Source organism: Tursiops truncatus, chromosome 6, assembly GCF_011762595.2.
Source record: "Tursiops truncatus isolate mTurTru1 chromosome 6, mTurTru1.mat.Y, whole genome shotgun sequence".
NCBI classification, from domain to species: Eukaryota; Metazoa; Chordata; class Mammalia; order Artiodactyla; family Delphinidae; genus Tursiops; species Tursiops truncatus.
In genome coordinates, this window is record NC_047039.1 from 30,387,740 (window position 1) to 30,413,476 (window position 25,737).

At 46.1% G+C, this 25,737-nt stretch overlaps 1 protein-coding gene across 7 annotated transcripts in view; it reads right to left on the reverse strand.

Moving 5' to 3' along the window:
• Positions 1–1,544: 1,544 nt before the first annotated feature.
• The window catches only part of DAPK1 (death associated protein kinase 1), a 209,982-nt gene continuing 185,789 nt past the window's right edge, over positions 1,545–25,737 (reverse strand). For 6 of the 7 annotated variants that reach the window (XM_073805991.1, XM_073805992.1, XM_033857865.2 and 3 more), the window contains 7 exons: positions 21,550–21,738; positions 19,270–19,467; positions 17,622–17,760; positions 16,376–16,496; positions 13,901–14,089; positions 2,824–4,052; positions 1,545–2,369 (listed from right to left, as the gene is read on the reverse strand). In XM_073805991.1, coding sequence (XP_073662092.1) covers positions 2,336–2,369; positions 2,824–4,052; positions 13,901–14,089; positions 16,376–16,496; positions 17,622–17,760; positions 19,270–19,467; positions 21,550–21,738 — 2,099 coding nt within the window. In that variant the 3' untranslated portion in view covers positions 1,545–2,335. Of the gene's footprint in view, positions 2,370–2,737; positions 4,053–13,900; positions 14,090–16,375; positions 16,497–17,621; positions 17,761–19,269; positions 19,468–21,549; positions 21,739–25,737 lie in introns of all 7 variants that reach the window. The other variant, XR_012332459.1, reaches the window with a different exon arrangement.

The following is a 25,737-nucleotide window of genomic DNA, read 5'->3' on the forward strand; positions in this document are numbered from 1 at the left end:
ATTTCAGGAGCTTAGGTGGCCCCATAAGCTTATGGACAGGCACCTGCTTAAAACAAAAGTATAAAGACTCCTGCAGTCCTCTGCTTCATTTGCACAGCATCCTCCCTCTGCCCCTTTCTCCTGTTAACAGAACTCCCTTCTTGGGCGAAACTGCTCCTTTCCCAACACTGTCCTAGGGTGCCCAGGGCCAGGCCAATCTTGTGACTCTCTCTCTCCCAACCACTGGGATGGCTCCATGATCCAGACTGGAGCAGTCAGAATCCTTCTTAGGGATTTTACTTACTGAGACTGCCAGAGGCAGCCCTTGCCTCCTGGGTCCTAGGTCCTGGTGCCAGATACCGTGATATGAAGCACTTCTGAAGCAGGAGAGATGAAGCTGACGTTCAGGAGGGAGTTGACTCACGAAAAGCAGGTTCTACTCCTCTGAGGCAATCACGATTTCAATGTCAGTGTCATCCTTTTGACGCATATTTACGTGTAGCTTTTAATTTTACTCCATTAATATTTCTTTTCTCCTTATAAAAGTAAGTCATGTTTATTACAGACCATTTAGGCAAAACAGAAATGAATTCTACTCCCACAACCGTAGAGAAAATCACCCACATCACTGTAGTCTTTTTCATTCCAATCTTTTTTCTTTGCCCATTTTTTTTTAAACCAGTCTTGAGATTTTACTAAAAATGGGTTTTGTCATTAGAGCTTTTGTCACTTACAGCTACCATGCAGGTCAAAACTAGGGTTTCTAGTTGATGGCCTGCAGCAGTGTGGTCTAAGTAAAGATGGGCGGGAAGGTATGTATCTTTTGTAGCAAGTTTTCTCTTGTTCTGCAGGAGCTTCCTCCACCTTTGTATAGGAATAGAAAGCTTCCTCTGTTTCCCCATTGCTGAGCCTGAATGATCCAATTTGGTTTGGGGGTTCACCCAAGGAAAATGGAAGGGGCCTCTTTTCCTTAAAGCAAAAATACACCTGCGGGGCTTCCTTGGTGGTGCAGAGGTTAAGAATCCTCCTGCCAATGCAGGGGACACGGGTTCGAGCCCTGGTCTGGGAAGATCCCACATGCCTCGGAGCAACTAAGCTCGTGCACTACAACTACCGAGCCTGCCCTCTAGAGCCTGCGTGCCACAACTACTGAAGCCCGTGTGCCACAACTACTGAAGCCGCATACCTAGAGCCCGTGCTCCGCAACAAGAGAAGCCACCACAATGAAAAGCCTGTGCACCGCAACGAAGAGTAGCCCCCGCTTGCTGCAACTACAGAAAGCCTGCACTAAGCAACAAAGACCCAACGCAGCCAAAAATAAATAAAAATAAAAATAAAAAAATTAAAAAGAAATACATGTGAAATCACCTGAGTTCTTTCTGCTTCCCCACACCATTCCCAACTTTAGTAATAATTAAGTACCTAATAAACTGGATTGATTTCCACCCCTGAGAGTTTAGGTTTAATCACTTTCTGGACTGGTTTGTCCCACGAGGTGGGGTACTGGCAAATGAAAACAAAACAAAGAAAAAGAATCCCTTTTGAATTAAACACCAACAAACTAATGCAACAAGCAACAGTTTATTTATTAAAAAAAAAAAAGGAAAAGAAAAAAAAAGAACTAAAAAGAAAAGAAAACCTTTTTTACTACATCTTATAGATTAAGTAAAAATACCTGTATTAATATATATGTATATACATACTGCATATATATATATACATATGATATAACATTAAAATTACATGCTTCTCAGGACAGAAGAATTAGGACATGTTCCCTTATTTCGATTTAAAACTCTATCACAATTTAAAATCACTGCAAGAAAACTTGCTTCCTTTATTTTCTTTTTGAGACTTCAAGTACAGGAAGTTATCAAACCAGGATCTAAATGTGGAGAACCATCTGCTATGCACAAATGACAACAAACTGCCACAGATCATGAGTCGGGGGTCTTCTGAATTCTCACACAGGTCTTGGCTCCCTAAAACAGTGTCAGCCTTCTACCTGAGATGACAGGGGATGATGAAGCGTGACAGTCTGCAGGTTCCACGTGGATGTTCACACGGACGTTGAAACAAAAGCAAACACAAACATGTCTTATCGTAGCAACAACACTGGCCATGAAATTGCTCTAGAGGAGGTTTCTTTCTCCCCTTTCCTTGTCAAAGGAAACACAAAAATTGCAAAAAAAAAAAAAAAAAAAAAAAAACCTCGGGTGCAGCACCTCTGGCGATGATCAGCATACAGCAAGAGACAGAGAGGGAGCGTTTCTTTCGCGACAGCTCCGGGCTGACTTGGATGATTTCAAACACACCCTCTTCTGCAAAAGGCACTCACATATTGTCTGTTTATAAATCATACAGTGGGATTCCTTACATGGGAGTTTTTCCTACAAATATAAAAGAGATAAGCTGAGGACATGGTATAACAAAGAAAAAAGTATAAGAAATACACATTTTGGATAAATGTGCACTTTTTTTTTAAAAAGGACAATCAATATAATAGTTTAAAAAAATTTCATTGAAAAGTTAGGAATTCCAGTAAAATTATCAGTAAGAAGCAAGGTACTAGAGGATGAGAGATGGAGGGAGGCTAGCTTTTCAACTGGCCAAAGGAAAGGATAGGGTCTGCTCTTAAACTAGAAAGACCCTTCACACACAACGCAATGTGTGAGAGGAGGGAGGTAGTAGCAGAGAAATAGGTGAAGCGGAAGGGAGGGTGGCGTCCTTCAGGATGTGGGCGTAGGAAAGGACGCACCAGAATCTGCAGTGGGACAGATGGGCTGTGTCCCCCTTGCCTCTGCAGTTGGAAGAGACCCTGCCCAAGCCAAAGGCTGCCCTCACCGGGACACGACCGAGCTAATGGAATTATAAGACGTGCCACTGTTGCAGCTTGAGGCGTAGGCCTCCTGGCCGTTGCCGTCGAGGTTGATTTTGAACACAGAGGACGCCTTCAGTAGGAAGTCCGCCGCATCCCGGCGCCCCAGCTCCCTCAGTTTGGACATGAGGATGCCGACCGTGCTCTCGGGGTAGGAGGTCCATTCCCGGAGCAGGGCGTGGACCGGGCTCGGGAGGAACTCCTTGGGAGATCCGTTATTGGTGTTGTACTTTGCCACAAGGTCGGGGAGACCCAAGTTCATGGCGAGAAGGCACCAGTCCTTCCCCATGGGATCAGGTGGGTCCAGCAGGCGACTGAGTTTCCTCCGGGTCAGGAGGTTCAGATCTGACGCATGGATGTCCATGCCCAGGCTGGCCTGCGAATAGACGTCGTGACAGCCGAAGCACATGATGCTGCTGAAGCTCTCCCTGTACCCGCCCATGGTGTTAGTCAGCGAGGTCTCCTTGAGGGTCTGTGCCCGGAAGAAGTCTCGCGGCTGGTAGATCATGACGGGCTCGTGGTGCTCTCTCAGCTGCTGGGGGCTCAGGTAGTGCTTCACCGTCAGCAGCCCGGGCAGCGTGGTGGCCATGACGTTCTCGATGGTGCTGCACACCGAGTCCAGCAGGAGGCAGCACTTGATCTTTTCCGTCTCCAGACCGCGAACCTGGACCTCGATGCCCTGGCCGTGGTTGACCAGAAGCACCAGCAGCTCGGCCCCACGGTTGGCAATCTTGCAGCCGTTCACCCACAGGCGGATGTCCGCGTCTCCCTCTGCGCTCTGCTGGTGGATCCACCTGCACAGGTTCACCTGCACCTTGTGAAAGATGCCGCACGGGAAGGGCGTGAGGTGCTCCACGGGGACGACGCGCACGCCGCCGTAGACCCGCACCTCGTCCTCCTCATCCGTCCAGGACCGGTGCAGGTTGTCAGTCTTGATCAGGGCGGGGATGTCCACCATGGTACCGCTGCTCAGGTCCCGGGCGCAGATATCCATGGCATCGAGAATCTGCAGCAGCTCCTCCACGTCGCTGTCGGGCACCAGGCGCTGGACGTCCTCCATGGTGTAGCGGCCCCGGTAATGGTGCAGGGCCCGTGGGGTCTCGACGGAGAGCAGCTTCCCCAGAACGTTGGAGCAGAGCCAGCGGGGGTCTAGGAGCAGCACGTCCTGGACGGTTTCACTCTGCATGATGTTGATCTGCCAGAGGGGACAACGGGAAGTCACTCATAGGAACCTAAATGGCCAGATGCTTCAGCTGCTCAGAGCACTAAAGGGCCTGAGCAGGGATGAAATCTGTGCAGATATTGTAAGGAATGACTCAGCACATTCATATGGACAGATCTCAAAAATCAATACTGAGCCAAAAAACCAGCTTGGCAATGTCAGAAGGGAGATTCTGAAAAGACTACCTTTGACCCTTATAAAAGGTCAATGTAATAAAAGACAGAGAGAGAGAGAGAGAGAGAGAGAGAGAGTGAGAGAGAGAGGGGAGCCAAATGCAATGGGTGAGTTTTGACTGGATTCTGAGTCCCCAGATAAATACACAAATGAATAAAATTAGCTATAAATGAAATTACTGGGACAAGTGGCAAACACTTGAATGAGGACTATAAATTCAACAATAGTATTATATCAATGTTATGTTTCCAGGAAGTGATAATCAATTATATTGTGGTTATGTGGGAGAATGTCCTTTTCCTTAGGAGGTACAAGCTAAATTTTTTAGGGGTGAAAGGTCATGATGTTTGCAAAGCAAATAAAGAAATAGAAGAGAAAGAGATAAAGCAAAGGTAGCAAAATGTAAACAACTGGTTAAATTAGGTGTCGAGGATATGAGGAGATATTGTACTAGTCTTCTAAGTTCTCTGAATGCTTGAAATTTTTCAAAAAAGATTCAGAATGTTACAATATTAGACTGTTAGGTAAATTTTTAACACACACACATATAAAAAAGGTCTAGAAAGATACGCTACCATGACAGTGGTTGGCCCTGGAGTGGGGAGAGAGGAAAGTGGCGAGAGGTGGCCAAAAGGGACTTAAGCTTTTCCTGTCACATTCATTTCTTTAAAAAGCAGAAGTCAGAAAGAAAAAAGTGGCAACTTTCCCCTTTACGGAACACTTACCTCTCCCTCCCTTCCCTCCCTACTCTGGGCTAGTTCTACAAAGAATGGTGATCCAAGGTGGACTCCGTTCTCACGTGGAGGCTGAGACCCTGGACCTGTTTGCACCAGAAGTACTTTTCTCCCCACAGTCTGGTTTAAATCTTTGAGATGCCTTGTAGATATGATTCTGTTCAAAATTGAGACTTCGAGTGTACATTTCTGGAATGTAGAGCAGTATCTACTTAATTTTTGATAAGGCATTTGGTGGAATACTGCCTGCAATTCAGTCCTAGACACAACTATCTCCTCAGGGTCACAAAAGACAGACTGATAAACTGTCCCGTATTGGAGGAGACTAAGGAGACAGATGACTGAGTGCCGTGTGGGATCCTGAGCCGAAAAAAGACAGGACAACTGATGAAATCTGAAAAGATCCTTAGATTACTTACTAGAAAGCAGGAATAGTACTGGAGGAGGGGCTGGAGGCCAATGAGAATGGGGGCCACCTGATTTAGATTTCCCTTCTTTTTCATTCTGCCTTCATTTACTTATTAACGTCTCAAGGGCAAGGAGGGATGTGTTGTCAAATAATGTGGATTAATCACTATGAGCTAGAAAATTACTGGCAAATGCCACAAGGCAAGAGAATACTGTATTAAAAAGAGTGAGTTTATTATTATGGTTACAATATATATTTTTATATCTAGCACTATATTACAAGGTAAGGTTTGATCCCTTGCTTATCCCCACCCTTGGATTCGATCATTTAAAGTACCGCTGGAGAGACCTTCAAGATGGCGGAGGAGTAAGACATGGAGATCACCCTCCTCCCCACAAATACATCAGAAATACATCTACATGTGGAACAACTCCTACAGAACACCTACTGAACGCTGACAGAAGAGCTCAGACCTCCCAAAAGGCAAGAAACTCCCCCATGTACCTGGGTAGGGCAAAAGAAAAAAACAGAGACAAAAGAATAGGGACAGGACCTGCATCTCTGGGACGGAGCTGTGAAGGAGGGAAAGTTTCCACACACTAGGAAGCCCCTTCACTGGAGGAGACAGGGGCTGGGCGGGAGGGAAGCTTCGGAGTCACGGAGAAGCGCAGCAACAGGGGTGCAGAGGGCAAAGTGGAGAGATTCCCGCACAGAGGATCGGGGCCGACCAGCACTCACCAGCCCGAGAGGCTTGTCTGCTTATCCGCTGGGACAGGTGGGGGCTGGGAGCTGAGGCTCGGGCTTCGGAGGTCAGACCCCAGGGAGAGGACTGGGGTTGGCTGAGTGAACGCAGCCTGAAGGGGGCTAGTGCGCCACAGCTAGCCGGGAGGGAGTCCGGGAAAAAGTCTGGACATGCCTAAGAGTCAAGAGACCATTGTTTTGGGGTGCACGAGGAGAGGGGATTCAAAGCACCACCTAAACGAGCTCCAGAGATGGGAGCAAGCCGCGGCTATCAGCGCAGGCCCCAGAGACGGGCATGAGATGCTAACGCTGCTGCTGCAGCCAGCAAGAAACCTGTGTGCGAGCACAGGACACTATCCACACCTCCCCTCCCGGGAGGCTGTGCAGCCCGCCACCGCCAGGGTTCTGTGATCCAGGGACAGCTTCCCCGGGAGAACACATGGTGCGCCGCAGGCTGTTGCAACGTCACGCCGGCCTCTGCCTGCCGCAGGATCGCCCCGTATTCTGTACCCCTCCCTCCCCCCAGTCTGAGTGAGCCAGAGACCCCTAATCAGCTGCTACTTTAACCCTGGCCAGTCTGAGCAAACAACAGACACGCTCAGGCGACCTACACGCAGAGGCAGGGCCAAACCCAAAGCAGAACCCCAGGAGCTGTGCGAACAAAGAGAAAGGGAAATCTCTCCCAGCAACCTCAGGAGCAGCGGATTAAATCTCCACAATCAACTTGACGTACCCTGCAACTCTGGAATACTTGAATAGAAAACAAACCATCCCAAAATTGAGGCGGTGGACTTTGGGAGCAACTGTAGACTTGGGGTTTGGTTTCTGAATCTAATTTGTTTCTGGTTTTATGTTTATTGTAGTTTAGTATTTAGAGTTTATTATCATTGGTAGACTTATTTATTGATTTGGTTGCTCTCTTCCTTTTCTTTTTATATATAGATATATATATTTTTTTCCTTTTTCTCTTTCTGTGAGTGTGTATGTGTATGCTTCTTTGTGTGATTTTGTCTGTATAGCTTTGCTTTTACCATTTGTCCTAGGGTTCCGTCTATTTTTTTCTTTTTTAGTATAGTTTTTAGTGCTTGTTATCATTGGTGGATTTGATTTTTTGGTTGCTCTCTTCTTTCTTTTTTTGAATATTACTTAAAATTGTTTTAAAATTTTTAATAAATTTTTTTATTTTAATGACTTTATTTTCCTTCCTTCCTCCCTCGCTCCCTCCCTCTCTCCCTTCCTTCCTTTCTTTCTTTTTTTGTGCCTTTTCTTCTGAGCCGTGTGGCTGACTTGGTGCTCCGGACTGGGTGTCAGGCCTGTGCCTCTGAGGTGGGAGAGCCGAGTTCAGGACATTGGTCCACCAGAGACCTCCCAGCTCCACATAATATCAAACGGCGAAAGCTCTCCCAGAGATCTCCATCTCAACGCTAAGACCCAGCTCCACTCAATGACCAGCAAGCTCCAGGGCTGGATACCCTATGCCAAACAACTAGCAAGACAGGAACACAAACCCACCCATCAGCAGAGAGACTGCCTAAAATCATAATAAGTTCACAGTTACTCCAACACACACCACTGGACGCGGTCATGCCCACCAGAAAGACAAGATCCAGCCTCATCCACCAGAACACAGGGACTAGTCCCCTCCACCAGGAAGCCTACACAACCCACTGAACCAACCTTAGCCACTGGGGGCAGACACCAAAAACAACAGGAACTACGAACCTGCAGCCTGCGAAAAGGAGACCCCAAACACAGTAAGTTAAGAAAAATGAGAAGACAGAGAAACACACAGCAGATGAAGGAGCAAGGTAAAAACCCACCAGATCAAACAAATGAAGAGGGAATAGGCAGTCTACCTGAAAAAGAATTCAGAGTAATGATAGTAAAGATGATCCAAAATCTTGTAAATAGAATGGAGAAAATGCAAGAAACGTTGAACAAGGACCTAGAAGAACTAAAGAGCAAACAAACGATGATGAACAACACAATAAGTGAAATTCAAAATTCTCTAGAAGGGATCAATAGCAGAATAACTGAGGCAGAAGAACGGATAAGTGACCTGGAAGATAAAATACTGGAGATAACTACTGCAGAGCAGAATAAAGAAAAAGAAAAAAATGAAAAGAACTGAGGACAGACTCAGAGACCTCTGGGACAACATTAAACGCACCAACATTCGAATTATAGGGGTCCCAGAAAAAGAAGAGAAAAAGAAAGGGACTGAGAAAATATTTGAAGAGATTATAGTTGAAAACTTCACTAATATGGGAAAGGAAATAGTTAATCAAGTCCAGGAAGCACAGAGCGTCCCAAACAGGATAAACCCAAGGAGAAACACTCCAAGACACATATTAATCAAACTGTCAAAAATTAAATACAAAGAAAAAATATTAAAAGCAGCAAGGGAAAAACAACAAATAACATACAAAGAAATTGCCAAAAGGTTAACAGCTGATCTTTCAGCAGAAACTCTGCAAGCCAGAGGGAGTGGCAGGACATATTTAAAGTGATGAAAGGGAAAAACCTACAACCAAGTTTACTCTACCCAGCACGGATCTCATTCAGATTCGACAGAGAAATTAAAACCTTTAGAGATAAGCAAAAGCTAAAAGAATTCAGCTCCACCAAACCAGCTTTACAACAAATACTAAAGGAACTTCTCTAGACAGGAAACACAAGAGAAGGAAAAGACCTGCAATAACAAACCCAAAACAATTAAGAAAATGGTAATAGGAACATACATATCGATAATTATCTTAAATGTAAATGGATTAGATGCTCCAACCAAAAGACACAGACTGGCTGAATGGATACAAAAACAAGACCCGTATATATGCTGTCTACAAGAGACCCACTTCAGACCTAGTGACACATACAGACTGAAAGTGAGGGGATGGAAAAAGCTATTCCATGAAAATGGAAATCAAAAGAAAGCTGGAGTAGCAATTCTCATATCAGACAAAATAGACTTTAATATAAAGACTATTACAAGAGACAAAGAAGGACACTGCATAATGATCAAGGGATCAATCCAAGAAGAAGATATAACAACTGTAAATATTTATGCACCCAACATAGGAGCACCTCAATACATAAGGCAAATGCTAACAGCCATAAAAGGGGAAATCAACAGTAATACAATAATAGTGGGGGACTTTAACACCCCACTCTCACCACCGGACAGATAGTCCAAAATGAAAATAAGTAAGGAAACACAAGCTTTAAATGATACATTAAACAAGATGGACTTAATTGATATTTATAGGACATTCTACCCAAAAACAAGAGAATACATTTTCTTCTCAAGTGCTCAAGGAACATTCTCCAGGATAGATCGTATCTTAGGTCACAAATCAAGCCTTGGTAAATTTAAGAAAATTGAAATCATGTCAAGTATCTTTTCCGACCACAATGATATCAATTACAGAAAAAATCTGTAAAGAATACAAACACATGAAGGCTAAACAATACACTGCTAATCAACGAAGAGATCACTGAAGAAATCAAAGAGGAAATCAAAAAATACCTAGGAACAAATGACAATGAAAACAGGATGATCCAAAACCTATGGGATGCAGGAAAAGCAGTTCTAAGAGGGAGGTTTATAGAAATACAATCCTACCTCAAGAAACAAGAAACATCTTAAATTAACAAGCTAACCTTACACTTAAAGCAATTAGAGAAAGAAGAACAAAAAACCCCAAAGTTAAAAGAAGGAAAGAAATCATAAAGATCAGATCAGAAATAAATGAAAAAGAAATGAAGGAAATGATAGCAAAGATCAGTAAAACTAAAAGCTGGTTCTTTGAGAAGATAAACAAAGTTGATAAACCTTTAGGCAGATTCATCAAGAAAAAAGAGGAGAAGACTCAAATCAATAGAATGGGAAATGAAAAAGGAGAAGTAACAACTGACACTGCAGAAATACAAAGGATCATGAGAGATTACTACAAGCAACTATATGCCAATAAAATGGACAACCTGGAAGAAATGGACAAATTCTTAGAAATGAACAACTTTCCGAGACTGAACCAGGAAGAAATAGAAAATATGAACAGACCAATCACAAACACTGACATTGAGACTGTGATTAAAAATCTTCCAACAAACAAAAGCCCAGGACCAGAAGCCCAGGCTTCAGAGGCGAATTCTATCAAACATTTAGAGAAGAGCTAACACCTATCCTTCTCAAACTCTTTCAAAATATAGCAGAGGGAGGAACACTCCCAAACGCATTCTACGAGGCCACCATCACCCTGATACCTAAACCAGACCAAGATGTCACAAAGAAAGAAAACTACAAGCCAATTATCACTGATGAACATAGATGCAAAAATCCTCAACAAAATACTAGCAAAGAGAATCCAACAGCACATTAAAAGGATCATACACCATGATCAAGTGGGGTTTACCCCAGGAAGGCAAGGATTCTTCAATATATGCAAATCAATCAATGTGATAAAGTATATTAACAAACTGAAGGAGGAAAACCAAACCATATTAACAAACTGAAGGAGAAAAAAAATATGATCATCTCAGTAGATGCATAAAAAGCTTTTGACAAAATTCAACACCCATTTATGATAAAAAACCCTTCAGAAAGTAGGCACAGAGGGAACTTAGCTCAACATAATAAAAGCCATAGATGACAAACCCACAGCCAACATTGTTCTCAATGGTGAAAAACTGAAACCATTTCCCCTAAGCTCAGGAAAAAGACAAGGTTGTCCACTCTCACCACTATTATTCAACATAATTTTGGAAGTTTTAGCCACAGCAATCAGAGAAGAAAAAGAAGTAAAAGGAATCCAAGACAGAAAAGAAGAAGTAAAGCTGTCACTGTTTGAGGATGATATGACACTATACACAGAGAATCCTAAGGATGCTACCAGAAAACTACTAGAGCTAATCAACGAATTTGGTAAAGTAGCAGGATACAAAGTTAATGCACAGAAATCTCTTGCATTCCTATATACTAAGGAATGAAATACCTAGGAATAAACCTACCTAAGGAGACAAAAGACCTGTATGAAGAAAACTATAAGACACTGATGAAAGAAAAAAGATGATACAAACAGATGGAGAGATATACCATGTTCTTGGATTGGAAGAATCAACATTGTGAAAATGACTATACTACCCAAAGCAATCTACAGATTCAATGCAATGCCTATCAAACTACCAATGACATTTTTCACAGAACTAGAACAAAAAATTTCACAATTTCGTTGGAAACACAAAAGACCCTGAATAGCCAATGCAATCCTGAGAAAGAAAAACGGAGCTGGAGGAATCAGGCTCCCTGACTTCAGACTATACTACAAAGCTACAGTAATCAAGACAGTATGGTACTAGCACAAAAACAGAAATATAGATCAATGGAATAGGATAGAAAGCCCAGAGATAAACCCACGCACATATGGTCACCTTATTTTTGATAAAGGAGGCAAGAATATATAATGGAGAAAAGACAGCCTCTTCAATAAGTGGTGCTGGGAAAACTGGACAGCTACATGTAAAAGAATGAAATTAGATCACTCCCTAACACCATACACAAAAATAAACTCAAAGTGTATTAAAGACCTAAATGTAAGGCAGACACTATCAAACTCTTAGAGGAAAACATAGGCAGAACACTCTATGACATAAATCACAGCAAGATCCTTTTTGACACACCTCCTAGAGAAATGGAAATAAAACCAAAAATAAACAAATGGGTCCTAATGAATCTTAAAAGCTTTGCACAGCAAAGGAAAACATAAACAAGACGAAAAGACAACCCTCAGAATGGGAGAGAATTTTTGCAAATGAAGCAACTGACACAGGATTAATCTCCAAAATGTACAAGCAGCTCATGCAGCTCAATATCAAAAAAACAAACAACCCAATCCAAAAACGGGCAGAAGAACTAAATAGACATTTCTCTAAAGAAGATATACAGATTGCCCACAAACACATGAAAGGATGCTTAACATCACTAGTCATTAGAGAAATGCAAATCAAAACCACAATGAGGTATCACCTCACACCAGTCAGAATGGTCATCATCCAAAAATCTACAATCAATAAATACTGGAGAGGGTGTGGAGAAAAGGGAACCCTCTTGCACCGTTTGCGGGAATATAGATTTATACAACCACTATGGAGAACAGTATGGAGGTTCCTTAAAAAACTGAAAATAAACTACCACACGACCCAGGAATCTCATTACTGGGCATATACCTTGAGAAAACCAAAATTCAAAAAGAGTCATGTACCACAATGTTCACTGCAGCTCTATTTACAATAGCCAGGACATGGGAGCAACCTAAGTGTCCATCGACAGATGAATGGATAAAGAAGATGTGGCACATATATACAATGGAATATTACTCAGCCATAAAAAGAAACGAAATTGAGTTATTTGTAGTGAGGTGGATGGACCTAGAGTCTGTCATACAGAATGAAGTAAGTCAGAAAGAGAAAAACAAATACCGTATGCTAACACACATATATGGAATCTAAAAAAAAAAAAGAAAATCGTTCTGAAGAACCTAGGGGCAGGACAGCAATAAAGACGCAGACGTAGAGAATGGACTTGAGGACATGGGGAGGGGGAAGGGTAAGCTGGGACGAGTGGCATGGACATATATATACACTACCAAATGTAAAATAGATAGCTAGTGGGAAGCAGCCGCATACCACAGGGAGATTAGCTCCGTGCTTTGTGACCACCTAGAGGGGTGGTATAGGGAGGGCGGGAGGGAGATGCAAGAGGGAGGGGATATGGGGGTATATGTATACATATAGCTGATTCACTCTGTTATAAAGCAGAAAATAACACAGCATTGTAAAGCAATTATACTCCAATAAAGATGTTACCAAAAAAAAAAAAAAAAAAGTACTGCTGGAGGGGCCAGTAGATTAGCCAGTAGTTTCATTGGAATTTAAAGACTGACACAATCACTGCTTGAGGCTCTAGTTTTTAGGGTCGCTGGCTTCTTGATTCAAGTAGAATTTCAAACCTATGTAATCCATGGCCAAGGGCCACACATGGCACCTGAGACTGGGCAGGGAAGCTTCTGGTTTGCAAAATTCCTGGAACTGCTTCTGGTTTTTCATAATCAGAACTGTCTTAGCCCATACTAGCTTACACTGTCTCCTGATTTCACATGATGGAAGAACGTGAAGGCTATGCCCCGTTGAGAGGAACAGGCAGCATATGAAGCAATTAGAACAGGGTTCCCAAACTGCACCCCAGAGCTGAACCAGGAAGAGAGATTCCTATCTCTTGGTCATTTCTGGGGATCACTGCTTGCCGTGTCTTAGTGTCTCCACACGTTCTCTCCCTGAAGATACGTCACTACTATTTCTTGATTGTCTGTGAGCCCAAGAGGTCTGTTTGGAGCTGATACACTCCATGGAGAGCAGCCATCCTGAAGGCTGCAGGAATCACAGCTAAGCATCAGCTGCCCCAGGGAGAGAGAGGAGAGGCCCCGTCACCCAGTGTAGCAGGAACTGTGCTCCCAAACTAAGAGAAGCCGGAAAACAAACCAACCAAAGCAAGACGAAACAACAGCTCTTAAGGTGAACAGGAGAGCAAAGAACCGCAGTTCGGGGAATCACTGGAGCCTTCCTGTGATAGTCGCACGTCTGGAAACATCATGGGTAGTGGGCACTTGCCACTCGGCCTCCGCAGCTCAGCCCACTGCTCAGCCCACTCAGACACTGGAAATGCATCCCAGGGCCCCCTCCCAGACCCTTGCCAGGGCTGGAGCCCTCACCTCGCCGGCACTGTGGAGCTGCTGGGCGATGCGCCGGAGGTCCACCTCGCTGGCCAGGGGGTTCAGCTGGTCCTGCACGTCGTACACAAACTGCTGCAATGACATCAGCTGGTTGGGCCCGTTGAGCTTCCTCCAGGAGGGCAGGGTGGAGATGATTTTCTCACACAGGTGAGTCATTGGAGGGCAGACCTAGAACATGCAGTACAGGCAGGTCAACGCACAGCTGTGGGGACTCAGGAGGAGCCGGCACAAAACGATGCCGCTCACATCTGCACTGTTGCATGTAGTTCTTCGGATGCGCCAGTGATTTTTGGTTAAGTACTGGGGCAGTTTTGTTTTTTCAGTGTTGCCTTTAAGCAGAATCTATTTAACAAATATAAAATTTTATAGAGGCTTTCATTTCCACTGCTCGTCTTAAATAGATGGCAAGGATTCACAAAAAATGGCTTTGGCATTGTGGACTCAATTAACTAACATTCATGAAGTCCTAATGTTTTCCTCCCTCCCTCTCTTGGAGTGAGGGTTTCAGCCAGGTGATGGCCGCTTTATGAACAAAGAGACAGGAAAAGAGAGTATCATTATCAACATTAGATGGCTTTTTACCAGTAAATTAGGTATTCATGGGGATTACTGTTGAAATATTTCAAATTTGATTAGTTCTTGGTAATTGGCTTGAAATGAGTTTTTAAGCTCTTAACTTGGTTAAATAAATCAGTCTATGTTACAGACTCATAATCAGCACACTTTCCTAGTTAAAAACGCCACGAGCCATACACTGCACTGCATCATTAATCAGGCAGTCCCTTCTCGAATCTCATCTTTTACACCCCCTAAATTCCACTCCCTATTCAATGAACAATATTCCCAGGGATAAAGGCAGTTTGTTTGGTGAGCTTCATCTGCCTGACCGCAGAAGTTGGGGGTGTGCGGGATGTGAAGCAGACATCATGCCACACCCCAGCTCAAGACTCTTCAGGGAGCACAGGCCCTCATCCCACCTGGTGAGCAGGCGCTGAGCCAGCCACAGACCACTGTTCCCGATCGCCACCCACTGGTTTCCGCGACCAGGTTCTCCAAAGCCCTCTAGGCTTTACCCTGCCCACTGACTCTGCCGTAGTGTACCCCCCTTTAGAGAGCGAGGGTCAGGCTTCACGAGAGAGGAGAGGGTTCCTGAAAATTCCAAAAGCATGTCTAGAACTGGAGCCTGGTATTGTAAGCACAGCCCTTCTATCAGGCAAACGGTGAGTTATTACTAAAGACGGCACCTGCCATGCAGGGGAGCGAGAGCCATGTCCTCCTTGTTACACTCGAGCTTAGAAGCAGGAACAGTCCCTGGAGCATTTTGTTTTAGGAGTTTTCCATTGGGATATTTGCCCATTTCTTACCCATTTCAGACAGCTTTTTGAATATTATGGATAGCAACCTTTTATATGCCAGGTGCATTGAGAATATTTTTTCCCCAATCTCTCTCACCTTTTAACTTTGTTTATGGAATTTATTGGCCAGAAAAATCTTCTATGTTGTCAAATGTATTTGACAAAATATTGGTGTATTTTCTTTGAAAACTTCTGAGGTTTTCTAACTTGGCTGAAAAGGTTTCTCAAAGCACTTCTAAGTTATTTTAAAAATAAATGATCTTGCATTTCCATCAAGATATTACTTTATTTTTTACATTTAAAAGCTTTAATCTGCCTACAGTCTATTTTTGCGCTATGTAGTAAGCAGGAGTTCAACCTCATTTCCTTCTAGGCAAACAGCCAGGTGTGCCAGATCATTTATTAAATAAACATTTTCTCCATTAACTTTAAATAACATCTATGTTGTCTATTAAATTTCTGCAGATGTTCTGATTTACTTCGACACTCACTAATCTATTCCAATTATTTATTGGTTTATTGATTACAGAGCCTTTATAACATGTTTCATTTATTCTTCTATTGAAATTTTAAGACAAAAACCCAATCTCCTCAACCCCATTCAGATGCTGACTGGAACTGTATGAAGTTTATATAACTTGGGAAAATGAAACACTTAGTAATAAAGTCTTGCCATCCAAGAACACCACCTTATTCCATTTGGACAGCTATTATGTTATGCTCTTCAGTGAATTTTGTTGGTGACTGTTTTCTTACTTTTCTGCATTTCCCAAATATTTCACAATAAGTCACTTTTGCATTGCTTTTGTAATTTCTAACAAACAATTTTACTTTTAAACAAACAACCCAAACGGTCAGAATTTCATATACTCTAACCTTGCCTATAACAACGCTTCATCTCATGGCCATCTCTCCTTGTTTCTCTACTCTTCCTTCCTTACCCCAGGGTAACAGGATAAAAACATGGCCACGCAGACACCGCGTACTGGGTCCCATGAAAATCAGACCAAACCCAGAGGGCCACACAAAGAGGCCCAACTCCTGGGTCACTGGATGGTCCAGGGGAAGGTTGGGTCCAGCCCTCCCCAGGTATACTCACCGAAACGATCTGGCTCCGTATTTCTTGCAGGTGATTTCGAAGTACCTTCATGTCCTTAGACCCAGAAGCCCCGGCATCCAGAACGAACAGCTTATTTGAAATGTGAAGATCGTTCCCAAACCTAAGGAAAGAGCAGTGACCTCCTCAGAGTGACGCAGTCTCACCGGGTGTTTCCACAGAGGGCCAGGCTCCTGCTGGCCCAAAAGGTTGGTGGGAGGCAAGGAAGTTCTGGTGGCCTTGTAGAGACACCCCACACCTGCTGTTGGCTGGACTCTGTAACGTCACCCTGGGGTGGAGGCCTGGGGACACCGCCTGCTCCGGGTGCAGACAGGTGCCCCAGCTTCCACAAAACGGGGGAAACAGCTTCCCCCGATGCAGGAAAGGGGAGGCCTAATGCACTCACTTTACACGGCAGAAGAAGAGATGCTTCTGCAGGTTGATGGAGTGAGAACAGAGGGATGAGTATGAAATAACACCTTAGATCTAAAATATTAGTAGAAGCCCTATTTCTCACATCAGGAAGATAACAGAGAAGGGTTGTCAGTTGATAAACCAAGAATTCACATTACCAGCATATTAAATAGAACTGCAGGTTCAAACTGTTTTGGGGATAGACACTAAGTAAAAATAGATACGTTTACATTGTGATTCTGTGCACATCCATATTTATAAGTGAAAAAGAAGTTCTCCAAAAATACTTGATACAAAATGCACTCTGATACTTTCCATCACGTCCTTCTCCCCTCCACTCCACTCCAGACCTCCTAAATGAATTTCATGATCTACTAGCAGGTTGCAAGTTACATTCTGAGAAATACTGATGGATGTTCTCACCAAAAAAAAAAAAAAAAAAAAGATAAATGGGTGAGGTGACGGATACGTTAATTAACGAGATGGAGAGAATCCTTTCACATTGTACACACACATCAAATCGCCGCTTCATACAATTTAAATATCTTACAATTTCACTTGTCAATTATTCCTCCCTAGAGCTGAAAAAAAATACATCCAACAACTAAAAGGAGTTACCTCTGGGCAGGGGTACTCGGGGGCGAGGACAGAAGTGAGAAGGCTGCTGGTTTTTATTATGTGCCCTTTACTTCTGTTCGATTTGTTATTATGTGTATTTGTGGCTTTGGTGAAAGAAATTCGACCAAGCCAAAGAGGCCTTTCAGTCCTTTAATTCCTTTCTCTGGGTCACATGACTTTGGCTGTATCACCCCTGAAGATGCAGCAGCCGACTTACCTGTTCCTGACCTCTTTCAGCAACGAGGTGTCTTTGTCATATCCGAACTCGCCTCCAGCTGGACGAGGAATGTTCATGATGTCGGCGTGCGTGGCCACCAGGACAACTCGGAGTGGGTTCTTCAGCTTGCCGCCAAAGGCTGAGGGCAGAGAGCAAGCCGTTTCACAGGTGGGTCCTCCAGCCTGCCCAGCTGAGGTTGCGTGCTCTGCCTGAGGCCTGGGCCGTCTCGCCAGGTGGACATGCAACTTTGCCCGCAGACCCGAGGGCCCCAGGCCTGCTGCTAGGAGTGACCTCTGGAAGGCCTAGGCCTGGCCCAGAATGGAATGAGCCTATTTCCTGGGCCTCCGGGAAGATTGCTCAGAAGTGGAGTAGAAGCGACCACAGGGCATAAGGCAGCTTCTCAGATCTTCCTCCAAATAGGCCTTGTTTGCATGGTGAGGAGATGACCAGGGGGACACCCTTTACGAGACGAGAGCAAGCCCGCTGAATGCAGCACCAGCACAGAAATGGCTCAGAAGGGAGACTCCTGCAGTTCACACAGGCAGAGAGCCTCTCACTTATGGGCATGTTTAAAACGAAAACATGAAAAAGAGTGAGAAAGAAAGAGGCAAGGGCTTCCCTGATGGTGCAGTGGTTGAGAGTCCGCCTGCCAATGCAGGGGACACGGGTTCGTGCCCCGGTCCGGGAAAATCCCACATGCCGCGGAGCGGCTGGGCCCGTGAGCCATGGCCACTGAGCCTGTGCGTCCGGAGCCTGTGCTCTGCAATGGGAGAGGCCACAACAGTGAGAGGCCTGCGTACCGCAAAAAAAAAAAAGGCAAAATTGGAGGTACCCTGAGGGGAATTAGCCCAATTTATTTTATTATTGTAAGTTTTTCAAAAACAAAATGACTGCTGAGTTTTGCATTTCATCAGGGAAGGCTGCTTCTTTTTTTGTATGAAAAGATGAAAATAAGTCTGTCCATGCTGTCTTTTCCTTTAGGGATAAGGCTAAGATAATGCATTCAGTTAACACGGTTCCTTTTCTTTCTTTCTTTTTTTTTTTTTTTTTTTTTTGCGGTACACGGGCCTCTCACTGTTGTGGCCTCTCCCGCTGCGGAGCACAGGCTCCGGACGCGCAGGCTCAGCGGCCATGGCTCAAGGGCCCAGCCGCTCCGCGGCATGTAGGATCTTCCCGGACTGGGGCACGAACCCGTGTCCCCTGCATCGGCAGGCGGACTCTCAACCACTGCGCCACCAGGGAAGCCCCCTTTTCTTTCATTTTTGATGGAACTACAGAACGAAGGAGAGCTCATTCTATTAATTATGTACCCATTAGGTAAGGCACAGTAGCTGTCAAAGAGGTATTCCACTTTGCACCTAACAAAAATGACCACAGCCCTAAAATATAGAAAGAAAGCAAGAAATGGCTCTCAAGGAATTGCTCAGAATTGAGTCTTTGTGGCAGAAATATGCAATCATGAAACAACTGCTTGCAGAACAAAAAAAAACAGCTGAGCCCTAGGAAACTTCGAGAGTTGAAATCTCCTGATAGGAAGGAGGAACAAGGGTGCCCGCAGCTGTTGGCCACAAGCTGTTGGATCTGGGCGTGACCAGGGTGTGAGGTCAGCAGGAAGGGCACGCCCTCCCTGAGGGGCACCTTGGCTTACCTATGGGTTCTTCAACCGGGACAAGAGACTTCAGAAAACTGAGCCAGAAAACCACTTGATTCAGCTGGATCTCATAGGGTTCTTCTAGACTGAAAACGATGACATGGATGGACGTGGGATCATTTGCAGCAAAATAGTCATAACAGCAGAAGTATACAGGATTTCCAGAGAACTCCCACACACTGAAATCGCCAACACCTACAGAGAAAAAGAAAAAGATTATGATTGTGAAACACCACCACCAAATTTCAATCACAGTTTTTCTCAGCACTTTAGGGATGACGAGTAGGGACAGTGACATTCATCTATTTATTTATGCATCTACTTAAGTATAGATCTACATACGGAATATTTACATTTCCCTATTTCTTATGTCTATTTTTACATCCATGCCTTTTATAATATCTATATCCATAAACCTACTTATATCTGTATCTGCTTATCAATTTTCCTTAATGCCTTCATTATTGTATCTGTATCTCTCTCTCTAGCACATCTACTTATAATACCGCAGAGTGGTACACACAAACACACACACACACACACACACACCCAACACCCCACACACGTGTGTGTATATGCACGCCTATAAGCATACATGGAAAGGTGTACGTGGACACATATATTATGTTTTTCACCCCCAAATATTGGTATATTCACTATGAAATGTAACCTTAATTTTGGTTAAATGGTCACTAAATTCACCTTCCACAGGTGAGTGAGAGACCTGTTTTGGCCGGTCAGAAGGGAGCAGGGTGCCGTGCACAGGTGTAAGGTGCAGTAATTGATGAGTGGCTTTGCACAGGAAGGATGTAAGAGGAGCTATGAGAAAATTGGGTCCAAGAGGCCACTTCTGCTGGGGAGGTGGCCGAAGGGGCGGGGGGAGGAAGGCTGTGGGTGTGGGTAGGGGGGCAGCTACTCTCCCACACAGGAGCTCTGGGGACGGCTGCTTTTCCCGCAAGTCTCACGGGTGAGATTCTGACCTGGAGTTCCTAGGCACCCGGAACCTCCTGATGACTGTGCAGACACATGGACACAGTCACCTCTACGCTGCCACATCCCACCAGGTCAGTGACCACCCACCCACGGGCCTCCGGGAAGCCAGGCAGGACCACTTATGTTATAGGATTTCAGGCTCCCTTTCCCTAATTTTTCCCCTTGGTGCTTATCCTGTGCCAGAAATTCTGCAGTTGAGAGTCATTTTGGAAGATCCATAGGGCTTTTCTAGAGCACAGGCGCTCCTGGGGAGCATGGCCCTCTAAGTCTGGCAGCTAAGGCCTTAGTGTGAAGAGTTCTGGAACACAGAGATAGGCCCTTTGAGCTTGGGGAGCACTGCGAGGGACGTGGGACGGGGATAATGCCAGGGGAGGACGAAGGATGAGGGTAGGGGTGGTGGGTGCCGAGGACACACTTCTGCTCTCCCTATGCTGCGGGGCCAGCTTTGCTCCCGGCAGCTCAGAGAACACTCAGCTTTTAAGAGAGCAGAATGCACACGGACTTTTATTCTATTTCCTTAGGGTCCCTGGCCCAGCAGCAGCATCACCAAGAAACTCCCCAGATGGGATGAATCAGACGCTCGAGGGCGGGCTGGCAGGTCTGTGTTTTCACATGCCCTCCAGGGGATTTGTGCGTATGCTGGAGTCTAAGAACCACTGCTTTAGGTAAACATCCTGAGTATTCTATTTTTCACTGGGTTTAGTATAATAAAAGGGCCTTCATGAAGATGCTCCCAATTTCCACTTTTTGAGAGCCTCTCCCTGCTAGACGTCATACTAGGACCTTCAATAAACACGAGCTCGTAAAATCCTCGCAGCCGTGGGAACTCGGCCTCAGACAAACTGCTCTATCCCTGCTCCGGACCGTGTCTCGAAGAGGCTTGTGTTCCAGTGCCTTGGGCCCAGCTGGGGGCCCTGGGAGCTCCGGGGGAGCAGCCCTTGTGTTTCGAACTCGAGTATGTCAAAAAGCTAGTGGGACCGTATTTTATGAGATTTCCCATCCAAGTGGAAGTTCGGCAGTACTTTAAAAAATGTACTAATGTACTCAAGTCATTTATTAAGCACCTCTGTGTGCCTAGTGCTTTGCCAGGTGCTGGGGACACCAGGGGGTTTAGTTTTACTTTTTGGGGCTGTTAACCGGCCATGCTTCAGCCCTGGGTCACTCCCAACATCACTCTGCGCTGGCCCTTCTTCCAACCTTTGTGCGGCTGTGATGGATGCCCGCTGGGCCAGGCTCCCCGGGGGAAACTCGAGGTCCTTCCCATTTGGGGTGGGAGAGCCATACCGTTCAAATAGGCGTTCTGGATGTCGATGGCCTTTGTGGACTGGTCATCGGCGGAGCAGTGCGGGTGGTGGGACGGGGCCCCGAACACCTCTAGCATCCCCTTGGTGAGGCCCGGCTCGAACATCATGCTGCGGCTCCTGACGTTCACATTCTCACAGCCCGGGTACAGGTTGTTGATGCTCACGGACACTGCAGGCCAGAGAGCAAGCACGTTAGACCTTGCCCCCTGCCCTCCTTCCCAGACTTTGCCCTCTGCCCTTGCCCCACCCCTGCTTCAGCCTGCTTTGTGCGTGTGCCTCTCGCGTATGCTGGGCAGCAATGTTTCCCAGGGACCCTGTGTTGATTGTTTGCTTCACCTCCCGCATCCTTTCCTGCGCTGCTCTGTGTCCCGAGAGGCTAACCCCATGGACTGCATCTCCTAGGCTTGCTTGCCATTTGCCTCTGGTGAGGGTCCACCAATGGGAAGCACTGTAGAGGCTGGGAGGAGAGAAAGGTCGAGGTATATATTTTCCCTCCTCACTGCCTGCTGCTTTTCTGATAGCAGTTGTGCCTCTGACCCTAGACGCCCTGGAGGCTTCTCCCCTGGAGCTCCAGCTTTCCCAGGATCCTGACTTCCTCCTCTTGCCTTTTCAGCCTCAGGGGTGGTAACTAATGGCTCCCCTCTGTTCCTAGCCTCCGGATGCTTCACCGTCTCCTGTATGTTCTTGTGAATTGCGCCTGTGACTTTGAACTTCCATTAAATCTCCACCAGGACCCTGACTGATACAGATGAGATGAGTACCACTCTGGTACACGAGATTGTTAGGTTGAATGCAAAATGCATGGCATTAAGTAACGCTGAATCACACAGTGAGAAGGCCATTCCTTTATAAAATCCCCTTGAAGGTCTTTAAATTGCTCTAGTAGCAAGTCTCAATGCGTGACATTAAGTTTTTAGCATGTCTTCAATCCTTGCTAATCTTCCCTTTTAATAAGAGGGAGTGTAAAAAACTATACCCCAATTAAAAAAAAAAAGAAAAAGATGGAAGCATGTTCTTCCTCTTTCTAGAAAAAAAAAAAGAGGGAGTGGGCAACAGTATATAGCTAGATTTTAATCACATTGCTGTTCATTGCATTTATTTTTATTTATGGGTAGTAGTGATATGGGTTTTCCATTTATGGTAAGGACATTAGCGATTTCACTTTCAAACCTATGTCTTTTAGTAAATAAAAAGAATCAGTTTTTAAAATTTTACATAAATAATAGTGGTAGAACTTTGTGGGGCAGGGGAATCAGCTGAATAACACATTTGGGTCCCCTGGCCCAGGAGCGGTGCCCTGTGTGCCCTTGGTCCTGACCTCCTTCCGGCTTTTGCCCGTCTCTCGCAACAGACCCCCGACAGCACTGTGAAGGCAGACCTGGCCTCTCCGCTTCAGGGCTAGAACTTGGGTGGGCACAGGGGGAGGCTCCGTGAGTGCATCAGGGAGGGGCTCAGTGAACCGAATCGCACCATATAGTTCGTACCTTTGGTTCAGAGTTAATAGTGACAGTCACTGCAAGAGACTAAAGAAATGACCATTTCACCTGAGCCACCTGACTTTTAAACTTGGTGATCCAAACACAAAGGTAACCCTTGTTCAAAGACCAAAGACTTCAGACTGAGGACAGGACAATGGGAATATCCAAGGGGTTGGCAGGGAGGAGGAGAAAACTGGAGCTCCCCACTGCCCCGGGTTATAAAAGTAGAAAACTTGGCAAACAGAAGTGCAAATTAGAAAACAAAATGACTCAACTCTCTAGGCCAATGTGATGGACATTTTAGTGTATTTCTTTAGAGATTTTTAGTCCAAGTCTGAGAAAAGCCATGCGACTTCACAAGAATGGGTTTGTCCATTTCCCTGTGCGTGGAAACCTGGGGACGACCCCTGTTGGGAATAAGCTTTGTCTTAGTGGCACTGCGGGCTGGGGCTTGCTGAGGGAGACCAGAATGGATTCGGTAAATGACAGGCGCTCCGGCACCTCACGGACAGTTTTTGTTGGGAGGATGAAAGGTTAGGACAGAGTTTGTATACGGTATTATTAAAATAACAATTTCACAGGGAAACATTAAAATCATAGGAGGAAAACTTTTTTGCTAACCACTGACCCCTAGTGGTAAAAAGTGGCAGGCCCCGAGGGAGAAGCCGCTTTTGCACCCAGGTCAGAAGAGACTTCCTGCAAACGCTCCTCTCTGGTGAGCAGGCAACAGCCTCCTGCAGTGATCTTCCTGGCTGCGTGCTCCTCCGCTGGCACCGGGGGTTTCCTTCCTACCGCAGAACCACAGTGCAGCAGCTGTGGCCACAAAGGCAGTGTGTGCGTGGTAGCCACGTGCCGTGAGCGGCTGCCCCCAGGTCCCCACACCACCCCATCCTGTCTCCTGGCTGGTGGCTCAGCCTTTAGCCTCCAGTGCAACGCAAAGCCAAGTTTCTAAAGGCAAACGACCCTCCTGCTGCCTGAGTGATGTAAATGTGCCCACGTGGGCACCTCTCCCAGGGAAAGGAAGAAGGCCTGACCATTCTAGCAGAGGTCAGGGGCATCCAGAGCTCTGGCCTGGGACACAGCAGAGCATGGCTCCCAGGCACTAGCAATGCCACTGTGAAGGGACAATGCTGCTGTTTCTGGAGACGGACTTCCTTCCCTGGAGGCCACACTCCGGAGTAGGCTTTCCTCAAGTGCCTAACAGAAACGCTGCTCCGTCCATTCTCCTACGGCACACGAGGCCCCTAGGACCTGCCAGATGCCTCTGGCTGGGTCTCCCGCAGGTGGCCCTCCTGCCGCTTCCTATTTGCGCTACGCTGCTTTTCCCAGGACTCCCTTCTGCTGTTTTGTTAGGGCCAGGCCCAGTCGAGGACTGGCGGGGTCCAGGCCCTGCAGGCGGCTGCGCTCCCTCAGCCCAGGGTGTGCTCGCCTCCCGCTGGGCAGGGCAGGGCAGGAGGAGGGCCTGCTCCGGAGCCTCCTGCAGACACAGCCTCCTGGCTCTTCCCAGCGTCAGGCAGGACTAGAATTAACTGAGGACGAATCTTGTCACCTGCAGGGGTTGTCTGGATAGAAACTTCACCCACCCCCTTGGAGCAGACCGGCCACCTGGGCATGAAGCAGCGCGGGCCTCTTCCGTCCTTGCCCAGGCCCTGCGGGAGGCTGCCTGGCTCTGGCCAGACAGCTCTGGGATGAACTAGGTGTGACCTTAGTCCAGGGGTCACACACTCCAATGCACTCCTGAAATGTCATTTCTGCCACAGGGCAAACCTTCGGACATGGGCGTGGAGGGGTCTGCTCCTGAGCTCTCCCGCCTGGAGTTAGGGCGCTGTGTGAGACAGGGTGAAAGGCAGAGCCAGGGCCCCTCTACATGGGGTAGCCGCTCCTCTCCACTAACCGGCTCCAGGTGGAAATGTGAATCCAGTGTGGCCAGAGCTACCAACTTGTTACAAGAAACCAAATAGCCAACTTTTTAGGTGAGACCTCTTGATTTTATTTATTTATTTATTTTTGTCTGCATTGGGTCTTCGTTGCTGCACGCGGGCTTCTCATTGCAGTGGCTTCTCTTGTTGAGGAACACGGGCTCTAGGCTCGAGGGCTCCGCAGTTGTGGCTCACGGGGTCTAGAGCGCAGGCTCAGTAGTTGTGGCATAAGGGCTTAGTTGCTCCGCGGCATGTGGGATCTTCCCGGACCAGGGCTCGAACCCGTGTCCCCTGCATTGGCAGGCGGGTTCTTAACCACTGTGCCATCAGGGAAGTCCAGACATCTTGACTGTTAAACGTTGGAAGCTAATTCAATGTTTCTCCTTCCCCTCACACTACACAACGCTGCAGCTCACCAGGCTGCTGACCTCTGACCTTATTTCCCAGCGCCTCGAGTTACTTTTCTCTCTGCTGAGTGTAGTGGGGGAGGTTCTCCTGGTCCAGAGCACCTGTTGTCCTCGAGAGAATCTTGTGTCAGGCAGCCCCATGACCCAAGTCTCTCTAAGCCCTGGCTGAAGGACACAGTGAGATTTGCTGATAATGCAGCCACCCTGAGCTGCATTTTATCAAGAATCTACTTCTGGATTCTTCCAGATGTGGGAAATTGACCAGAAGGAAGATGAATGGAGACATTACTTCTGAGGGGTGAGGGTTGAGCCGTTCTCCCTCCGGGGGAACCCAGATGTCACTTGATTTGTGGCTGCTTCAGGT